Source organism: Hylobates moloch, unplaced genomic scaffold (genome assembly GCF_009828535.3).
Source record: "Hylobates moloch isolate HMO894 unplaced genomic scaffold, HMol_V3 SCAFFOLD_19, whole genome shotgun sequence".
NCBI classification, from domain to species: domain Eukaryota; kingdom Metazoa; phylum Chordata; class Mammalia; order Primates; family Hylobatidae; genus Hylobates; species Hylobates moloch.
In genome coordinates, this window is record NW_026652294.1 from 3340146 (window position 1) to 3356272 (window position 16127).

General features: G+C 55.5%; 2 protein-coding genes across 2 annotated transcripts; one reads left to right on the forward strand and one right to left on the reverse strand.

Moving 5' to 3' along the window:
• Positions 1-1443: 1443 nt before the first annotated feature.
• ESS2 (ess-2 splicing factor homolog) lies at positions 1444-12132 on the forward strand. Its single transcript, XM_032138582.2, has 10 exons — positions 1444-1622; positions 3241-3409; positions 3502-3597; positions 6088-6257; positions 6382-6499; positions 6792-6925; positions 7745-7847; positions 8631-8740; positions 10885-11000; positions 11585-12132. Exons 1-10 carry the CDS (start codon positions 1488-1490, stop codon positions 11862-11864), a joined length of 1431 nt encoding a protein of 476 aa, XP_031994473.2. The 5' UTR covers positions 1444-1487; the 3' UTR covers positions 11865-12132.
• Positions 12133-13921: 1789 nt separating this feature from the next.
• Positions 13922-15271, reverse strand: TSSK2 (testis specific serine kinase 2). The gene has a single exon (XM_032138583.3). The coding sequence runs from the start codon at positions 15131-15133 to the stop codon at positions 14069-14071; it is 1065 nt and encodes a 354-aa protein (XP_031994474.1). The 5' UTR covers positions 15134-15271; the 3' UTR covers positions 13922-14068.
• Between the last annotated feature and the right edge of the window lie 856 nt (positions 15272-16127).

Genomic DNA, 16127 nt, shown 5'->3' on the forward strand with positions numbered 1-16127 from the left:
AACATAATTCACATCTTCCATTTGGGAAGAAATTCCTTAAAAATGCCGAGGCAATTTTCTGGTCCACTTGAATGTTAATTTTTTTTTTTTTTTTTTGACAGAGTTTCACTCTGTCACCCAGGCTGTAGTGCAGTGGCACGATCTCTACTCACTGCAGTTTCCACCTCCTGGGTTCAAGTGATTCTCCTGCCTCAGCCTCCCGAGTAGCTGGGACTACAGGCACCTACCACCATGCCCAGCTATTTTTTTTTTTTTTTGGTAGAGTTGGGGTTTCACCATATTGGCCAGGCTGGTCTCAAACTCCTGACTTCAAGTGATCCACCTGCCTGAGCCTCCCAAAGTGCTGAGGTTACAGGTGTGAGCCACCATGCCTGGCCTTGAATGAGAATTATTCCTATTCTGGGAAGCCCACTCTGACATTTGGGGGCCCAATAATTTTTTTTTTTTTGACAGAGTTTCACTCTTGTTACCCAGGCTGGAGTGCAATGGCGCAATCTCAGCTCACTGCAACCTCTGCCTCCTGGGTTCAAGCAATTCTCCAGCCTCAGCCTCCCGAGTAGCTGGGATTACAGGCGTCCACCACCATGCCCAGATAATTTTTTGTGTGTTTTTAGTAGAGATGGGGTTTCATCTTGTTGGCCAAGCTGGTCTAGAACTCCTGACCTCAGGTGATCCGCCCGTCTTGGCCTCTCAAAGTGCTGGGATTACAGAATAATCTTTAGACATTTCTTAATTGAACTACTGTCTTGTTCTTTCTTTTATCTTTTGTTAGATAATTCTATATATATTAAAAAAAAGATTGTTTTGGCCGGGTGCGGTGGCTCACGGCTGTAATCCAGAGACCAGCCTAACCAACATGGAGAAACCCTGTCTCTACTAAAAATGCAAAATTAGCCGGGCGTGGTGGCCCATGCCTGTAATCCCAGCTACTCGGGAGGCTGAGGCAGGGGAATCCCTTGAACCCAGGAACTCCGGTGAGCCGAGATCGTGCCATTGCACTCTAGCCTGGGCAACAAGAGCGAAACTCCATCTCAAAAAAAAAAGAAAAATTGTTTTAAGGCCCTTTTCTTGCATAAAGCTTGAAACTCCTATATAAGTAGATTTCCTGGTGTGTATTTTTGTAGAATAATCTCGAAATATACATAGTCCTTACTTGTGGGAAATTAGAATTCTAAGGCCTTTGGGCACTGCAAAGCCAGAATTTCTCGAGTGAAGAACACGCCCCATAACATCCCCCCAGCCACCTCCACAGCATCCCCTCGTGTTCACAGCATTGACAAGCATGAATAGCGCAGGGCAGGGCAAGGACTGCATCTTCAATAAAGTCTAGCATTTATAGTGACGTCAGTACGGAGCGCGGGCTGGCTTTCTAGAGCTACAGCTTTTCCATTGGCCAACTATTGGAGGCGCCTGCGCAAATGGTGCAGTCCCGCCCCCCTCCACCCTGTGACACGCCTGCGGGGCCCGATCTTTTTCCTGGGATAGCGATGGAGACGCCGGGCGCATCAGCTTCGTCTTTGTTGCTTCCTGCCGCGTCCAGGCCCCCGAGGAAGCGCGAGGCGGGAGAGGCTGGGGCTGCGACGAGCAAGCAGCGGGTCCTGGACGAGGAAGAGTATATTGAGGTACGACCTCGGTGCGGACGCCGGCGACTTCTGGGCCCCTCCTCTGCTTCAAGCTCCCCTCGGGTTCCCTCTCTCGGGTCTTGACACTCCGTCTCCTCGTGGAAGTGGAGGAGCCGGGTGTGGACGGTCCCACGAGTCAAGTAAACAGGGCAGAGGAAGACGTCTGTGTTGGAAGAGGCTGTAGCAGTGTTGTCAGGGAAAAGAGGGAGCGGCTCTCTTTGTATGGGACGGGAGTCAGGGAAAGAAGATTTTCTGTTAAATTGTGGGTAGGAGTTTGACAAACTGGAAGGATGGTGGCAAAGAGTGCTTTCTAAAGAGCAGTGGCAGCAAGTGTGAATGCTGGGGTTCCTGGAAAGAGACCGCAGTTGTGACAACATCTCGAGTGAGTGGACCTCCATCGCCCCACCACACGCACACAGAAGGAGGAGCTGAAACGGGGATTGGCGGAAGTCAGTTTGGTTTTAGACCTGTTTAATTCGGGACACCTTTTGGGATATGTAGATGGATGGCTTTAACGGATGGTTGGGTGCCCAGATATGCAGCTCGGGAGCAAGGTCTGGCTGGAGGTGCAGACTTGGGAATCTCAACCGGTGGTAGTGACTGGCTGAAATTACTCAGGAAAAAGGTTTATTTTTATTTTATTTTTTGAGACGGAGTCTCGCTCGTCGTCCAGGCTGGAGTGCAGTGGCGCGATCTCGGCTCACTGTAACCAACCTCTGCCTCCTGGGTTCAAGCCATTCTCCTGCCTCAGCCTGCCGAGTGACTGGGACTACAGGTGCCCGCCACCATGCCCGGCTAATTTTTGTATTTTTAGTAGTGACGGGGTTTCACCACGTTGGCCAGGCTGGTCTCGAACTCCTGACCTCAGGTGATCCTCCCGCTTTGGCCTCTCAAAGTGCTGGCATTACAGGCGTGAGCCACCATGCCGCCAGGGAAAAGGTTTAGATTGGAAATAGAAAGTCATGTGTGGAATGAAAGTGACAACACCCACATTGGTCTGGCTTGTGGGAAGCCAGCAATGGAGAATGAGAATGACCAGTTAGCAAGGGCGAGAGAGAAGGGTTTCACGGACATCAGAAGAGTGTTTAGTAATGTTAGAGGTTGCAGCATGGCTACCATATGGGATGCTCAACCTCGCTAGAAAGTGCCCTCAAGCTCCGTCAAGCCAGCCCCAGTCATTGGGGAAGTAGAATTTGAAGGAGGTTCAGCAAGTGCCTTAGCATCTACAGCAGTGGACCTGTGAGGCAGGAGCGCCCAGACTGCAGCTCCAACTTTCTTTTTTTTTTCTTTTCTTTTTTTTTTTTTTTTTTGAGATGGTCTCACTCTGTTGCCCAGGCTGGAGTGCAGGGGCGCGATGTTGGCTCACTGCAACTTCCGCCTCCCGGGTTTAAGCGATTCTTCTGCCTCAGCCTCCCAAGTAGCTGGGATTACAGGCGCCTGCCACCACGCCCGGCTAATTTTTGTGTTTTTAGTAGAGACGGGGTTTCACCATGTTGGCCAGGCTGGTCTTGAACTCCTGACCTCGTGATCCACCTCCCTTGGCCTCCCAAAGTGTTGGGATTACAGGCGTGAGCCACCGTGCCCGGCCTCTGACTTTCATTCTGATCTCTCCTTGCAGGGCCTCCAGACGGTCATCCAAAGGGATTTCTTTCCTGATGTGGAGAAGCTCCAGGCACAGAAGGAGTACCTGGAAGCCGAGGAGAATGGAGACTTGGAACGGATGCGCCAGATTGCCATCAAGTTTGGCTCTGCCTTGGGCAAGATGTCCCGGGAGCCCCCACCACCCTGTATGAGGACCCCGTGGGTGGCGGAGAGGGGAAAGCCTGCTGAACTGTTGCTTCAGGCTCACTCTAATTCTTAGCCCCCTCTCTTCCCCTAGATGTGACTCCAGCCACGTTTGAAACCCCTGACGTGCATGCAGGCACTGGAGTCGTGGGCAACAAGCCCAGGCCCCGCGGCCGAGGCCTGGAGGATGGTGAGTGACGGTGCCCTCTTTAAGTCACATGGTCAGGATTGCCTGGGAATCTTAGCCTGTGAGGCCCTGAGGGGGTGGTCCAGGGGGCTGCAGGCCACATCTTGTTCCTGAGGGGTCTTGCGTAAATAGCAGCCTGTGAAGTCAAAGGACATTGGTCTAAGTGGTAGAACATCTGGGTCCATCTCCCACACGTGGCTCGCGTCTGTGAAATGGGACTCTCACCAGCTCTTGCTGGCTTTTCTGCTGTGTTCCAGCCCTGCCTTGTGGGCTTCATGGATGTTGGAAGGCCCCTTTTGTCACTATCCTGAAGATGCCTCAGGGCCTCTCTACTTGTTTCCTTCATGTTGGTCACTTCCCAGATAACTGCATGGCTCACTGCTTTTCTTCCTATAGATCTCTGCATAGGTGTTACTTGTTCAGAGAAATCTTTCTTGACCTGCCATTTTAAAGTCACAACACCACTGGTGCTCTGTGGCTTCCAGCCTGGCTTTGGTTTTTCATCACAAGACATTTTATTTTATTTCATTTTATTTTTTATTTTTTGACACAGAGTCTCGCCCTGTCACCCAGACTGGAGTGCAATGGTGTGATCCCAGCTCACTGCAACCTCCACCTCCCAGGTTCAAGCAATTCTCCCTGCCTTAGCCTCCCAAATAGCTGAGATTACAGGCGCCCGCCACCACTCCTGGCTAATTTTTGTATTTTTTAGTAGAGATGGGGTTTTGCCATGTTGGTCCGGCTGGTCTTGAACTCCTGACTTCAGGTGATCTGCCTGCCTTGGCCCCCCAAAGTGCTGGGATTACAGGTGTGAGCCACCGCGCCTGGCCAAGACATAACATTTTAAAGGCATTTCTGTTTATGGTCTCTTTCCCTAATTGGCATCCCTTGCGCAAGAGCAGAAGCTTTGTTTTGCTTTCATCTGTATGCTCTGTGTTGGGAACAGCACACATGGTGTTGTGGGCCTTGCACAGATACACATGGAACAGATGAAAGAGTTGGCATCTTCAGCATGTTTGCTGGGACACAGAGCTCTATATGGTAACATCGTGACTTGATGGGGGAGTCCGTTTAGGAAAGGGCACTCTGAGTCCTGTTGGATGCAAGTGTTCTGCACGCCATGGGACTTCTGCATGGTCAGGCCCTCTTCTCATCAGTAATAGAATGTCAGTGCGTGTATAGACAAATGAGACGCTCTTTCCTATCAGTTTGTAGACTCCAGTGTGCTGGAATAGCACAGATGTGTTGTGTGTTTGCACAAACGTGATATTTTTTGCTTTACAATCCAGCTTTTTTGGCCAGTAACACAGTCCTTGTTGTCTTTGAAGCTTGATTTTCTGTTGAAATGTAGCTTGTGCGTCACAGGACAATTTGTAGATTTTTTTTTTTTCCTATAGAGATGAGGTTTCATTATGTTGCCCAGGCTGGTCTTAAACTCCTGAGCTCAAGTGATCCTCCCACCTGGGCCTCCCGAGGTGCTAGGATTACAAGTGTGAGCCATAATGCCTAGCCAATTTGCAGATTTTCAATACCTGTACACCTACATGCCAGTAAATATAGGAATCCTTTTCAGAACCTAAGTGGTAGGAACCATCATCACGTTTACAGGTGAGGAAACAGACTCAAAAAGGCAGTCACTTCTGCAGGTCTCAGAGATGGTCAGGGTTTCACTTCTTATCTCTCTGAGATGAATGGGGTTTCACTTCTTATCTCTCTGACCCCTGTTCTCATCCCATGGGTCTTGAACTTGTAGCCACTGTGCCTTGTGCATAGCCTCACATGTAGCAGGTGGTCAGGACTGTTGCTAGACTTGAAGGCAGAGCTCTCCAGGTGGCCCCACTGAAGTTTGCACCACCACATGCAGCACCAGGGCACCACTTCAGTGGGAGTGCCACTTTCCATGGCGATGGGGTTGGTGTAGGGGTGTTTGGGGTTGTGGCTTAGCACCTGTGAGGCCCCATCCAGAGGACTAGGTCATATGAGATCCCTGGAATTGGGGCTGGCTCTCAGGTCAGGATGATTAGGCGATGACCACCCACCTGTAGTACAGGTACCGGGAAGCGAAGAGTGGGTAAGGTAAGGAAATCCTAGGCAGTGAGGGAGAGCCCCGGGGATTTGGAGGCCTAGCACCCACAGGCCTGGCACCACTTTGGTGGGGGAGGAGCCTGCCTGTGATCACGAGCTCTTGCTCTAACACCTGTATTGCTCCCTCCAGTCTGAATCAGACCACGTAATTCCCGCGGCATCCAGCACATGAGCGGAGCTGGCCCTGCATCTGTAGGGTACCACCTGAGGGCTCTCTGGGCAGTCAGGGTGGGTGGATTCTGCCCCATGGGGAGTCCTTGGCAGTGTGGGCTTTCATGGGCAGAAGCCAGGACCAGGGGAGAGGATTCCAGCCCTGCATGTTGGGAGCTGTGATTCCTGGGCCTGGGTGTCCTCCTCTTTCCTGACCACAAAGGGTGCTGTGTTCCTCCTCCCGCAACCCCTACGCAGGAGAGGCTGGAGAGGAGGAGGAGAAGGAGCCACTGCCCAGCCTAGATGTCTTCCTGAGCCGCTACACGAGTGAGGACAATGCCTCCTTCCAGGAGATCATGGAGGTGGCCAAGGAGAGGAGCCGGGCACGCCACGCTTGGCTCTACCAGGCTGAGGAGGAGTTTGAGAAGGTGTCTCTGGGGTCTGGGGTGTCACATAGGCGTAGGCACCCCCTGGTGGTTGGGGGAGCCCCAGGGCCGTGGGTACAATGGCCAGGGGCATCTCTGACCATCACTTTTCCCCATGTGATTGCAGAGGCAGAAAGATAATCTCGAACTCCCGTCAGCAGAGCACCAGGCCATCGAGAGCAGCCAGGCCGGTGTGGAGACCTGGAAGTACAAGGCCAAGAATTCCCTTATGTACTATCCAGAGGGTAAGCGGCAGGCCTGGCAGCCAGATGGGGAGGTGTTGGGTAGAGCTGCGTGTGTCTGGCTGTGCGTATGGCCGTGCCCCCTTGCAGTTTAAGCCTCTGAGGGGTCTGTCTAAGGGTGGACAGGTCTGTGTGAGGTCAGCAGTGAGTGAGGCCCTCTCCAGTGGCACTGGGGCCTGCGTTCTGCTCAATGCTTCTGTTCATCTGGGAGTGACTTGGCCGAGAAGCAAGCTCCTCATGCTCCTTAGGCTGCTGCCCTTCTAACACCTGCTGCTACCTTTGCTTTGTCTGCCAGGTGTCCCTGACGAGGAGCAGCTGTTTAAGAAGCCCCGGCAGGTGGTACATAAGAACACGCGCTTCCTTAGGGACCCCTTCAGCCAAGCCCTGAGCAGGTGCCAGCTCCAGCAGGCAGCCGCCCTCAATGCCCAGGTGAGCAGGCGGGTCAGCAGGGCCGCATGGGCCAGGCTGGGCAGGGCTGCCTGGGGGCAGGCATGATCTCTCCCATCTCTTTGAGCTTGGCAGAGCTAGTGAGTGGAACCATCTGGGGCCCTGTGCGGCAGGATCCTGAGTCTTTCCTCGGCCCCAATGGGCTTCCATTGAACACTGCCTTGGTCACACTCGTTCTGTAGGTCCAGATCTGTGCCAGCTCCCTTGATGGCAGGGGCAAGAGAGAAAAGGGGCTGCTGGGAGTGAGCCCAGGCTGGCAGCTGCATGCCCACACACCGGGCAGGGAAGCCAGAGAGCCACAGAGGGAGCCCAGCCCCAGGGGGTGGCTGGGGTGGGACAGGCCCTGGGTTGGCAGAGAGCAAAGGCTTTCTGAGTCTGGGAGCAAGACGAGTAGATACTTTCTGACGGTGACTGTGGCAGTCACGGGGTTGAAGTGGGGAAGTCAGGAAGAGACTAGAGCAGAAGTCCTGTCATCAGCATTGCCCCCTGCAGGGGCCTGGTGTCAGCATCCTCTGGAGTTGCTGGGATAGGCGCAGCTCGAGCTGAGGCCCTGGCACCTCCCTGGATGGGAGGAGGGGCTTCCCTTGCTTGGGTGCCCACTTTGACAGGCCCTCAAGGTCTTTTGGGGGGTTGGGGCAGGGGCCCTCCCTCTCTTTCTCCAAGAAGGCTGCCAGCCCTAGAGCCCCAGCCTTGCCCTGAGGAGAGGAAGTGTTTCCAGCATGTTCCCACGTGTTTGCCCACCAGCCAGCTATTGAGCGTGGGCTGTGGTTCCCCTGATGCCAGCCTCTGTGCTTGTTCCAGCACAAACAGGGCAAGGTGGGCCCCGATGGCAAGGAGCTGATCCCCCAGGAGTCCCCTCGAGTGGGTGGATTTGGATTTGTTGCCACTCCTTCTCCTGCCCCTGGTGAGAAAAGTGCCCACTGGCAAGTGGGTCTACTGCTGGGACTCCCTGGGGGAGGTGGGCTTCTCAGTTGGCCCTGGCTACTCCTGGCCTCCATCTGGCCTGCCCCACACCTTGTGTAACTCAGGGACCTGGTCTCCTGTCTGTACAAGGCCCTAGAGGCCAGGTGTCCAGGATGCTTGGGGCCGTGGGCGGGCTGGACTCTCAGGCAGACCTGGCCCGAGATGTACTGGGATGACGTGTCCTGTCCTGGTCCTTACTGTGATGTCAGCGGGTGGGGGTGTGTGTACAGTGCTTATGAGTCTAAGTCTACCTAGCACTGCAGAGAGGGAGGCCCGGCACCTCGGGGCAGGTGAAACTCAGGTGGTCCCATGGCATGCGTGGGTGCCCCTCCTGCACTCTGGCCTCTGTGCTCTTGGGTGCTGGTGCTGTGTCACAGGCCAGGGCATGTGAAGGCACCACAGGTTTGCCCGGGGTTCTAGGAGGTTTGGGAGCCCTGGAAGGCCTGAGTGTCTCCTCCTGCATGGCTGGGGGAGACCTCCCAGAGGCTCGTAGGCTAAGCACATGGCTGTAGGGCCTTGAGCCTGCCTCGGGCCTGCTGGGAGCTTGGCATTTCCCTTTCGGAGGATGGAGGTGCCAGGGTTCCAGAGTCCTGGGGAAGGACAGAGGGCTAGCTGCCTGCCTTCATATTAGCTGGGATGCACATTGGGTGAACAGGCTGTGACTGGAGGGGAGGGTGGTGGGGAGTCCTCTGGCCTGAGGTGGTTTGGGGCTCTTTGTCTGCAGGTGTGAATGAGTCCCCGATGATGACCTGGGGGGAGGTTGAGAACACACCCTTGAGAGTTGAAGGGTCGGAAACCCCCTACGTGGACAGGACACCGGGCCCAGCTTTTAAGGTGGGTTGTGGTGATGGGGGAACCGTGTGTAACCGAGGTGGACACCTCTGGAGCCCTGAGTGCCTGTGGCTCAGGCCTGAGCACTGGGATCGGCCCCCAGCTGCTGACGGGCAGAGTGCTGGCTTTTCTGAATGCCAGGGTGCCGAAGGCAGGTGTGGGTGGATGGACCTGTCACAGAGGGATTTGGGGGTGTAAGGGCTGAGACACCAAGGCAGGGAGTGGCTTGGGCCCTCTGGATCCTGGAGGCTGGGTGCTGTTCATGAATCAGGCAGGATGGTCACAGACACGTCAGGAGCTCTGCAGGCCTGAGGGCCATGGAACGCGGCTGTGTGCTTGCAAAGAAGGCCCCTGGTTACAGAACATGATTGGGGCACGCTGGATTACACGGCTGAAGCCTGGTGTTGTAGGACTGGTCAGGGTGGAGTGTGTGAGGCCCGGCACAGACCAGGGGAGGCTCCTCGTGGGCTGGGTCAGATACAACAGGCCTCCCATACGACTGCGGGCCTTTCCCCAGAATACTTAGTAGAGGTAACCCACATCCAGACAAAACATGGGGAGAGGTTCTGGTTACCTTGGTTCTAAATTGTCTGGGACACAAGGATAACCAAGGCAAACGTGCAAGAGGGATAATGAAGAGGATGCCACGCTGTCAAATGTGAGAGCGCAAGGCAAGGCCTGAGGTGCTTCCGAGGTACGCCCGCCGCTGCTTCCCGAGTCTCCAGGCCAATGGTAAAAAGAGAAATTCTGAAACAAACCATGATCCAAGTCAGCATTTAGGGCCCGATAAAGATGGCAACTCAAATTGCACTGAATAGCAGAGTATTTAGAAATGAAGGGAGCTGGGTCCTTAGGATGTGTAGCAGCATACGTTCTGGAAAGGTGAAAAGGTTACATGTAAAAACAATAACCATAAAACAACCAGAAGAAAATAGTGGCAAATATGTAGTTTGATTTTTTTTTCTTTTGACATGGAGTCTCACTCTGTCGCCCAGGCTGGATTGCGGCGGCACGATCTTGGCTCACTTTAACCTCTGCCTCCTGGGTTCAAGTGATTCTCCTGCCTCAACCTCCCAAGTAACTGGGACTACAGGCGTGTACCACCATGCCCGGCTTATTTTTAGTAGAGATGGGGTTTCACCATGTTGGCCAGACTGGTCTCAAACTCCTTGGCCAGACTGGTTTCGAACTCCTGACCTCGTGATCCACCCACCTCAGCCTCCCAAAGTGCTGGGATTACAGGCGTGAGCCACTGCGCCTCGCCTTTTTTTTTTTTTTTTAACAGATAGGATTTCACTCTGTTGCCCAGGCTGGAGAACAGTGGTGCAATCATAGCTCATTGTAACACTGAGCTCCTGGGCTCAAGTGACCCTCCAGCCTCAGCCTTCTGTGTAGCTGGGACTAACAGCACACACCACCACGCCCAGCTAATTTTGTGTGTGTGTGTGTGTGTGTGTGTGTGTAGAAATGAGGTCTCGTCATGTTGCTCAGGCTGGTCTCCAACGCCTGAGCTCAAGTTATCCTCCCACCTTGGCCTCCCAAAGTGCTGAGGTTCCAGGTGTGAGCCACCACTCCCAGCCTGTAGTCTAATCTTAAGTTAGGAGGGACTTTCTAAATAGAAAAGCAAAGGAAGAAATCACAAATGAAAATAACAAATACAGCAGAAAATGTTATAAATGAAACAAATGCAAATGACTGAAAAAAGTACACAGCATAGCGCAGTTGACTTGACACGAGGTCTTGACAAGGGCCTTCTGAGTGACAGCAGCAGAAAAGGAAAATGAGCCCCCTTGAGAGCAAAATAGGCCACAGACACACGGGGAAGCGCCCAAAATACAGAGCGCCGATAAAGACAGAGATGTTCACTCTGATAATCAGGGAAACATTAAAACACCTCTTTTTCCTGAGAGATTGTCAGAGGTCATGGCTTTGGGAGGCACACGAAGACAAGTGAGGAGTTTTGGGCCCTGGGCAGGTCAGGCGGGGTTTGGGGCTTTCCAGGGGCTTTTAGTGGGAGGTGATGGTGGGTTGTGGGGGTTTTGTAGGCAACAAAGAGGCTGGCACCCACCACACTGGCTTTCTGTGTGAGGGGCTGCCTGGCATGTGGCAGGCCTGGCGCAGCTACCCACACACCTGCTACCTTGTAGATCCTGGAGCCAGGCCGCAGGGAGCGGCTGGGGCTGAAAATGGCCAACGAGGCCGCTGCCAAGAACCGGGCCAAGAAGCAGGAAGCCTTGCGGAGAGTGACGGAGAATCTGGCCAGGTGAGGGGCCGCCTGGCTGGTGGGGAAGTGCGAGGGTGGCTCTGGCCTGCTCCTGTTCGGCCCCTGCCCTGACCGTGTGGAGGCATGGCCCATGCGGCAGAGTCCAGGGCAGGTCTGCGGGATTCTGCAGTGGGTACTGTGGCAGCTCCTCTATCCAGAGCGTGGCCGCACATGGACAGGATGAGAGGCCTCCTCCATCTTCCCTTTCCTCCACGTCCTCTTTGGCCCGTCCCTAAGAGGCATCTTCAGGCGTATGGTTCTGCTGGGAGTTTTCATCAGCCCTGTGGAGAGAGTCATCGTTCCCCTTGCAGAGGGATGAGGACTCCAACTCTCAGAGGCCTGGGGGTCCACCCCAGCCCCCACAGCCAAGGGCAGCGCTGCTGTTTGACCTCAGGCTTGGCCTGAGCGCTGCTGTTTAACCTCAGGGATCCCCTGCGTTTGCCGCCATGCTGGCAGTGCTGTCCTCCTCAGCTCAGAGTGACTGTGTCTCTGCCCAAGCTCTTCCTGGGAGCCGAGGGAGGCCCTGCTGCCGGCAGCTCTCAGCCCACCTAACCCTGCCTCTCTCGCCCATTCCTCCACCCCAGCCTCACCCCCAAAGGCCTGAGCCCAGCCATGTCCCCAGCCCTACAGCGCCTTGTGAGCAGGACGGCCAGCAAGTACACAGACCGGGCCCTGCGGGCCAGCTACACACCATCCCCAGCACGCTCCACCCACCTCAAGACCCCGGCCAGTGGGCTGCAGACCCCAACAAGCACACCGGCGCCTGGCTCTGCCACACACACCCCTCTCACGCAGGACCCGGCCTCCATCACGGACAACCTGCTGCAGCTCCCTGCCCGGCGCAAAGCTTCGGACTTCTTTTAGAGCCAGGCCTGGGCTGGGCTCATAGACGCTTCACGGAGCCTGCAGGGCAGCTGTACACCCAGCAGAGGACTCCAGGCTTCTCGGGGCCCAGGCCTGGGCCAGAAGCTGTTGACTATACCAGGAGTCACTGGAGAAAGGGGCTGTGCTGGGGCCAGGCTGGCACAGGGCGCACATGCCCACACCACACCCCAGGGCCTTGCCAAGCTGTTTGCTGTTTAATTGGCCCCTTGAACTGTCATTAAAGAACACCTGGTACAGTCTGGGGGTTGCCTCTCCATCCTGCTCCCCACACAAGCCCTAGCCTTGCCCTGGGGCCTGCATCACGTCTCAGGACCGTGGGGCTTGAAGCGAGGGGCCCCCCAGGTGAGGAAGCTACAGGTAGGGTGGCTGTGGGAGCACCGGGTGACTCTGGCATCGCTTTCTGCGGCACTCGGAACCTGTGTTCTGAGTTGAGCTCACATCCTCCAGTGCTTTCTGCGTCTCTGAGGGATATTAAGGAGAAATGGAGCCCTTGGAAGTTGTACCCTTAGGTTCACCTGCGGTTCTGGGCCCAGGTCTGCAGCCTCCACTCTGGGCTTGCCTGCTGTGAGGTGCGCTGGTTATAGGACTGTGGGGGCTGCATATCAGGTGATCTCAGCCATCACCTTCTCCCAGCACCTGGCTTCCAGCTCACGGGGTGGGACTGTCCCGCTCACCCCTCTGCTCTAGGCACTGCCCATCTTACGCTGCTGGCCATGGCCTCACCCTGTCACTTCCACCAACAGGAGCTCCCAGATAACAGTAATGTGGGCCCCAGGCTCCATGCAGACCTGGCAGGTGCTCTGTGCACTGTGGGCACACTTGCCCATTGGCCAAGGATGTGGGTGTCTGACCCTTAGGAGCCTGGTGGCCTCCCGGTCCTATGCCTCCTTCGTGCGGAGGTGGAGCGGCCCAGCTGGGCCCAAGACCAAGGTCTGGCTCCCAGGCCTCAAGTGGAGGTCACAGATTGTGCACTTAGGGTGGGGGTCTCGCTGCTCAGGGACACACCTGGCCTCTGCTCACACTGGGATCCTTCTTGTTTGAGTGTGCCCAGCCTGTGCTAGGTGATCTTCTCTGGTCCTCTCACCCCTTCCCTAAGTGCTGAAGTTCTCTGGAGGCCGGTGCAGGGCCTGATCTCTGCCACCTGCCTGGGGCCATTGCTAACCTGTGTTCCTCGACAGTAAGTTCCTGCAAGTTCCTGGGGTGGCTGAGCTCCGGATGTGCCCTGGGACCGGATGTGCAGGCGGATGTAGGGTTGCTGGACAGATCAGGCTGGGACTCTTAAGGGGTGGGGGACGTGGGGCCTTTGGTGCTTTATCCCATAGGAAAGGGTGCACGTTATCCCAAGGGAGCCCCCAGGACGTGGGGAAGGAGGGGGGAGGAGCATGTCTAGGTGCTGACCACCTGGAGCACTTGGCCAGCAAGTGGGCCGCATGCTTTGGGAGCAATGGGTGACCTAGCAGGAAACACAAAAGACTGGCCAGTGCGCCATCACCAAGGGCTGCTGGGCAGCTTGAAGAGCCACTGGGTGGGGAGGTCACACGGGGAGGTCTCAGCTGGGGCTTCCCCTGGAGGACAGGGCAGGCAACTTGAGGGCTGAGGACAGAAATCTCAAATGACTCCAGGAAATAGAGGAAGAGGAGGATGCTGAGCGAGGGACTGTGAGGGAGTGGGGGTAGGTCAGAGTGGGCTGAACTGCAGGAGGCCAGGGGGAGTCGCAGACCCCTGGAGCTGGCCAGCCCCAGAGCATTGGGGACGAGGCCAGGTCAGAGGGAGACAGTGTGGGCCTGGTGGGTGGACCCTGGGAGAGGTCCTCCTGTCCCTGACAAGGCCAGGCCACACCGTGGGTCTGCCTGTACCTAAGCACCTGTCCTGTGCTCCTAGGCCGGAGACCACTGTGTGTCAGGTGGGGCGGTTGGCTGAGTCCCAGAGAAAAACACTCCTCACTGGGCACTCTTGATGCTTGTACACACCCTGTGGTTTATTTGGTGGTCAGTAAAGAACGTCTTTGCTACTAAGTGGAAGAAAGCTAATGGAACGTAATCAAAATAGTGGTTTAATTGACGAATTTTACTTGCACCTGTGCCTTCTTCAGATCCTACCTGCCTACTTAGTTTACGTGAAGGCCGACTGCACCATGCCCCCCAACCCCGACCCCCACCACACACGACGGGGCCATTGTCACGCTAGGTGCTTGCTTTCCCCACCTCAGCTCCGGAGATGTGATTGTCTTTGGCCCTGGAGGTCTCGGCCAGCCTGTCCTCGTTCTCGGGCACCACCAGCAGCCGGTGCTGGATTTTGGCTCCAAGCTTGTGGTCGGGCTGGTGGTCGGGCCTCAAGCCTGGCTTGGTGTCCAGTTTGCACTCAGCACGGTACTTGCCCTCCCCCTCCCTCTTGAAGGAGGCAGAAGACATGGCTTTGGGCTTGGGGGGCTGCAGCCATGAGTGGCTGAGGATCTCATCGATGTGGAGCCGCTGGCTGACGTCTGGCTGCAGCATGCGGTAGATGAGGTCCTTGCACTCACAGGTCAGGTTCTTGGAGCGCGGGAAGTCCACACGGTGCTCCTTCTGGATACGCAGCATCTTCCTGATGTCGGAGTCGTCGTAGGGCATGGAGCCGCAGACCATGATGTAGAGGATCACGCCCAGGCTCCAGATGTCATACACCTTGGGCTGGTAGGGGATGCCCTGCAGCACCTCGGGGGCTGCATACGCTGCCGACCCGCAGAAGGTCTTGCTGAGGATGATGCGCCCATTGCTGTCCCGCAGGCAGCGCTTGGAGAAGCCAAAGTCAGACAGCTTGATGTTGAAGTCCTTGTCGAGGAGAAGGTTCTCGCACTTGAGGTCCCGGTGGACGACGTCCAGGTCGTGGCAGTACTTGACGGCCAAGGAGAGCTGTCGGAACATCTTGCGTGCCACGTCCTCGTGCAGGGCTCCCCGGCACTTGATGAACTCGAGGAGGTCGCCCTGGACGCCAAGCTCCATGATGATGTAGATCCGCCCGTCAGAGGTCTCAAAGATCTCGTAAGTCTTGATGATGGAGCCGTGGTTGACAGTTGCCAGGATGTCCATCTCCCGAGGAAGGAATCTCTCCACAAAGTCAGTAGGTGTTTTCTTGCGGTCGATGATCTTGACAGCCACATTGAACTTGAGGCGCTCAGAGTAGGCAGATTTGACTTTTGCGTAGGAACCCTTGCCAAGATTGATGCCTACGATGTAACCCTTCTTCCTTAGGACTGTGGCATCGTCCATGGTGCCCGGAGCGACTGGCGCCGCTGCCGTCTACATCCCCCCATCACGTGGGCCAGCAGGCATTGTCCTCATTTACACTACCAGAGGCGTCTGGCTGGGCTGGGCTGGGCTTCGACTCAGGGGTGGAACACTCAGCATTGTCTCCGGGTGACTTCAGCGAATGAACTCATAAAGCCAAGGAGTGGGGGCGGGGACTGGGCTGAGGGGGAACAGGGTCCCTGGAACCGTGAAAGCCAGGCTGGTCTGGCAGGAGCACCTGCTCGCCGCCTGCTGGAAGGAAGCCTGTCCCCAGGACTGGACTGTGGTGACCCAGCTGCTGCTGCTTGCGTTGGTTTCCCTGTCACAAGTCAAGCCGGAGGGGAGGCGGCCCACGTCCAGCCTGTTTGCATCACCTGGCTGTGGGGACTGACCCTGCATTGGTCTTTGTCCCACTAGGGTGGGTTTCCTGCAGCTTCTTTGGGCTATGAAGAAAAGCCCCCCTAGGGCTGTTGTCCTTGGTGTGGTAGGACAATTCTCCCTGACAGTCACCCAGATAGGCCTGCATAGCACCCCAGTTACACAGACAGATTTCCACAGCACTGCCTTAACATTGAGCACATAGTTAAATCTAGGGAAATTAGTGCCCAGACATCAAAGCTAGAAATGAAGCGTGGTCAGTAGGAGACTCGCATGGGCTTCTCTCTTGCTGGAGCAAGCCAAAATAATAGGAACGGTTTTACATTCCTAGTGCCAGGACCCATCTCGGGTCGACAAAATCTGAAGACAAGGTAACCGGCAGCTGCTTGAATAGATTCATTGGATAGTCTAAGGCAGCTCTCTGGACCAAGCTGTAAAGGAGATAAAATCAAAATAATCACTCCGGTACCACAGTAGACAGGACTTGAAGGCACTGGGCCCCTTTTAATCGGACTTAGCAAGCATTTTTTTGCCTCTGACCTTCTTGAAACAAAATTAGTTACCAGTAGACTTAGGTGATTGCTGTACTGCATGTAGG

Coding starts and splice junctions, on each gene's coding strand:
- ESS2 (XM_032138582.2), top strand. CDS start 1,488: ATGGAGACGCCGGGCGCATCAGCTTCGTCTTTGTTGCTTCCTGCCGCG. Junction 1,623..3,240: donor ACGAGGAAGAGTATATTGAG/GTACGACCTCGG, acceptor CTCTCCTTGCAG/GGCCTCCAGACGGTCATCCA. Junction 7,848..8,630: donor CACTCCTTCTCCTGCCCCTG/GTGAGAAAAGTG, acceptor CTTTGTCTGCAG/GTGTGAATGAGTCCCCGATG.
- TSSK2 (XM_032138583.3), bottom strand. CDS start 15,133: ATGGACGATGCCACAGTCCTAAGGAAGAAGGGTTACATCGTAGGCATC.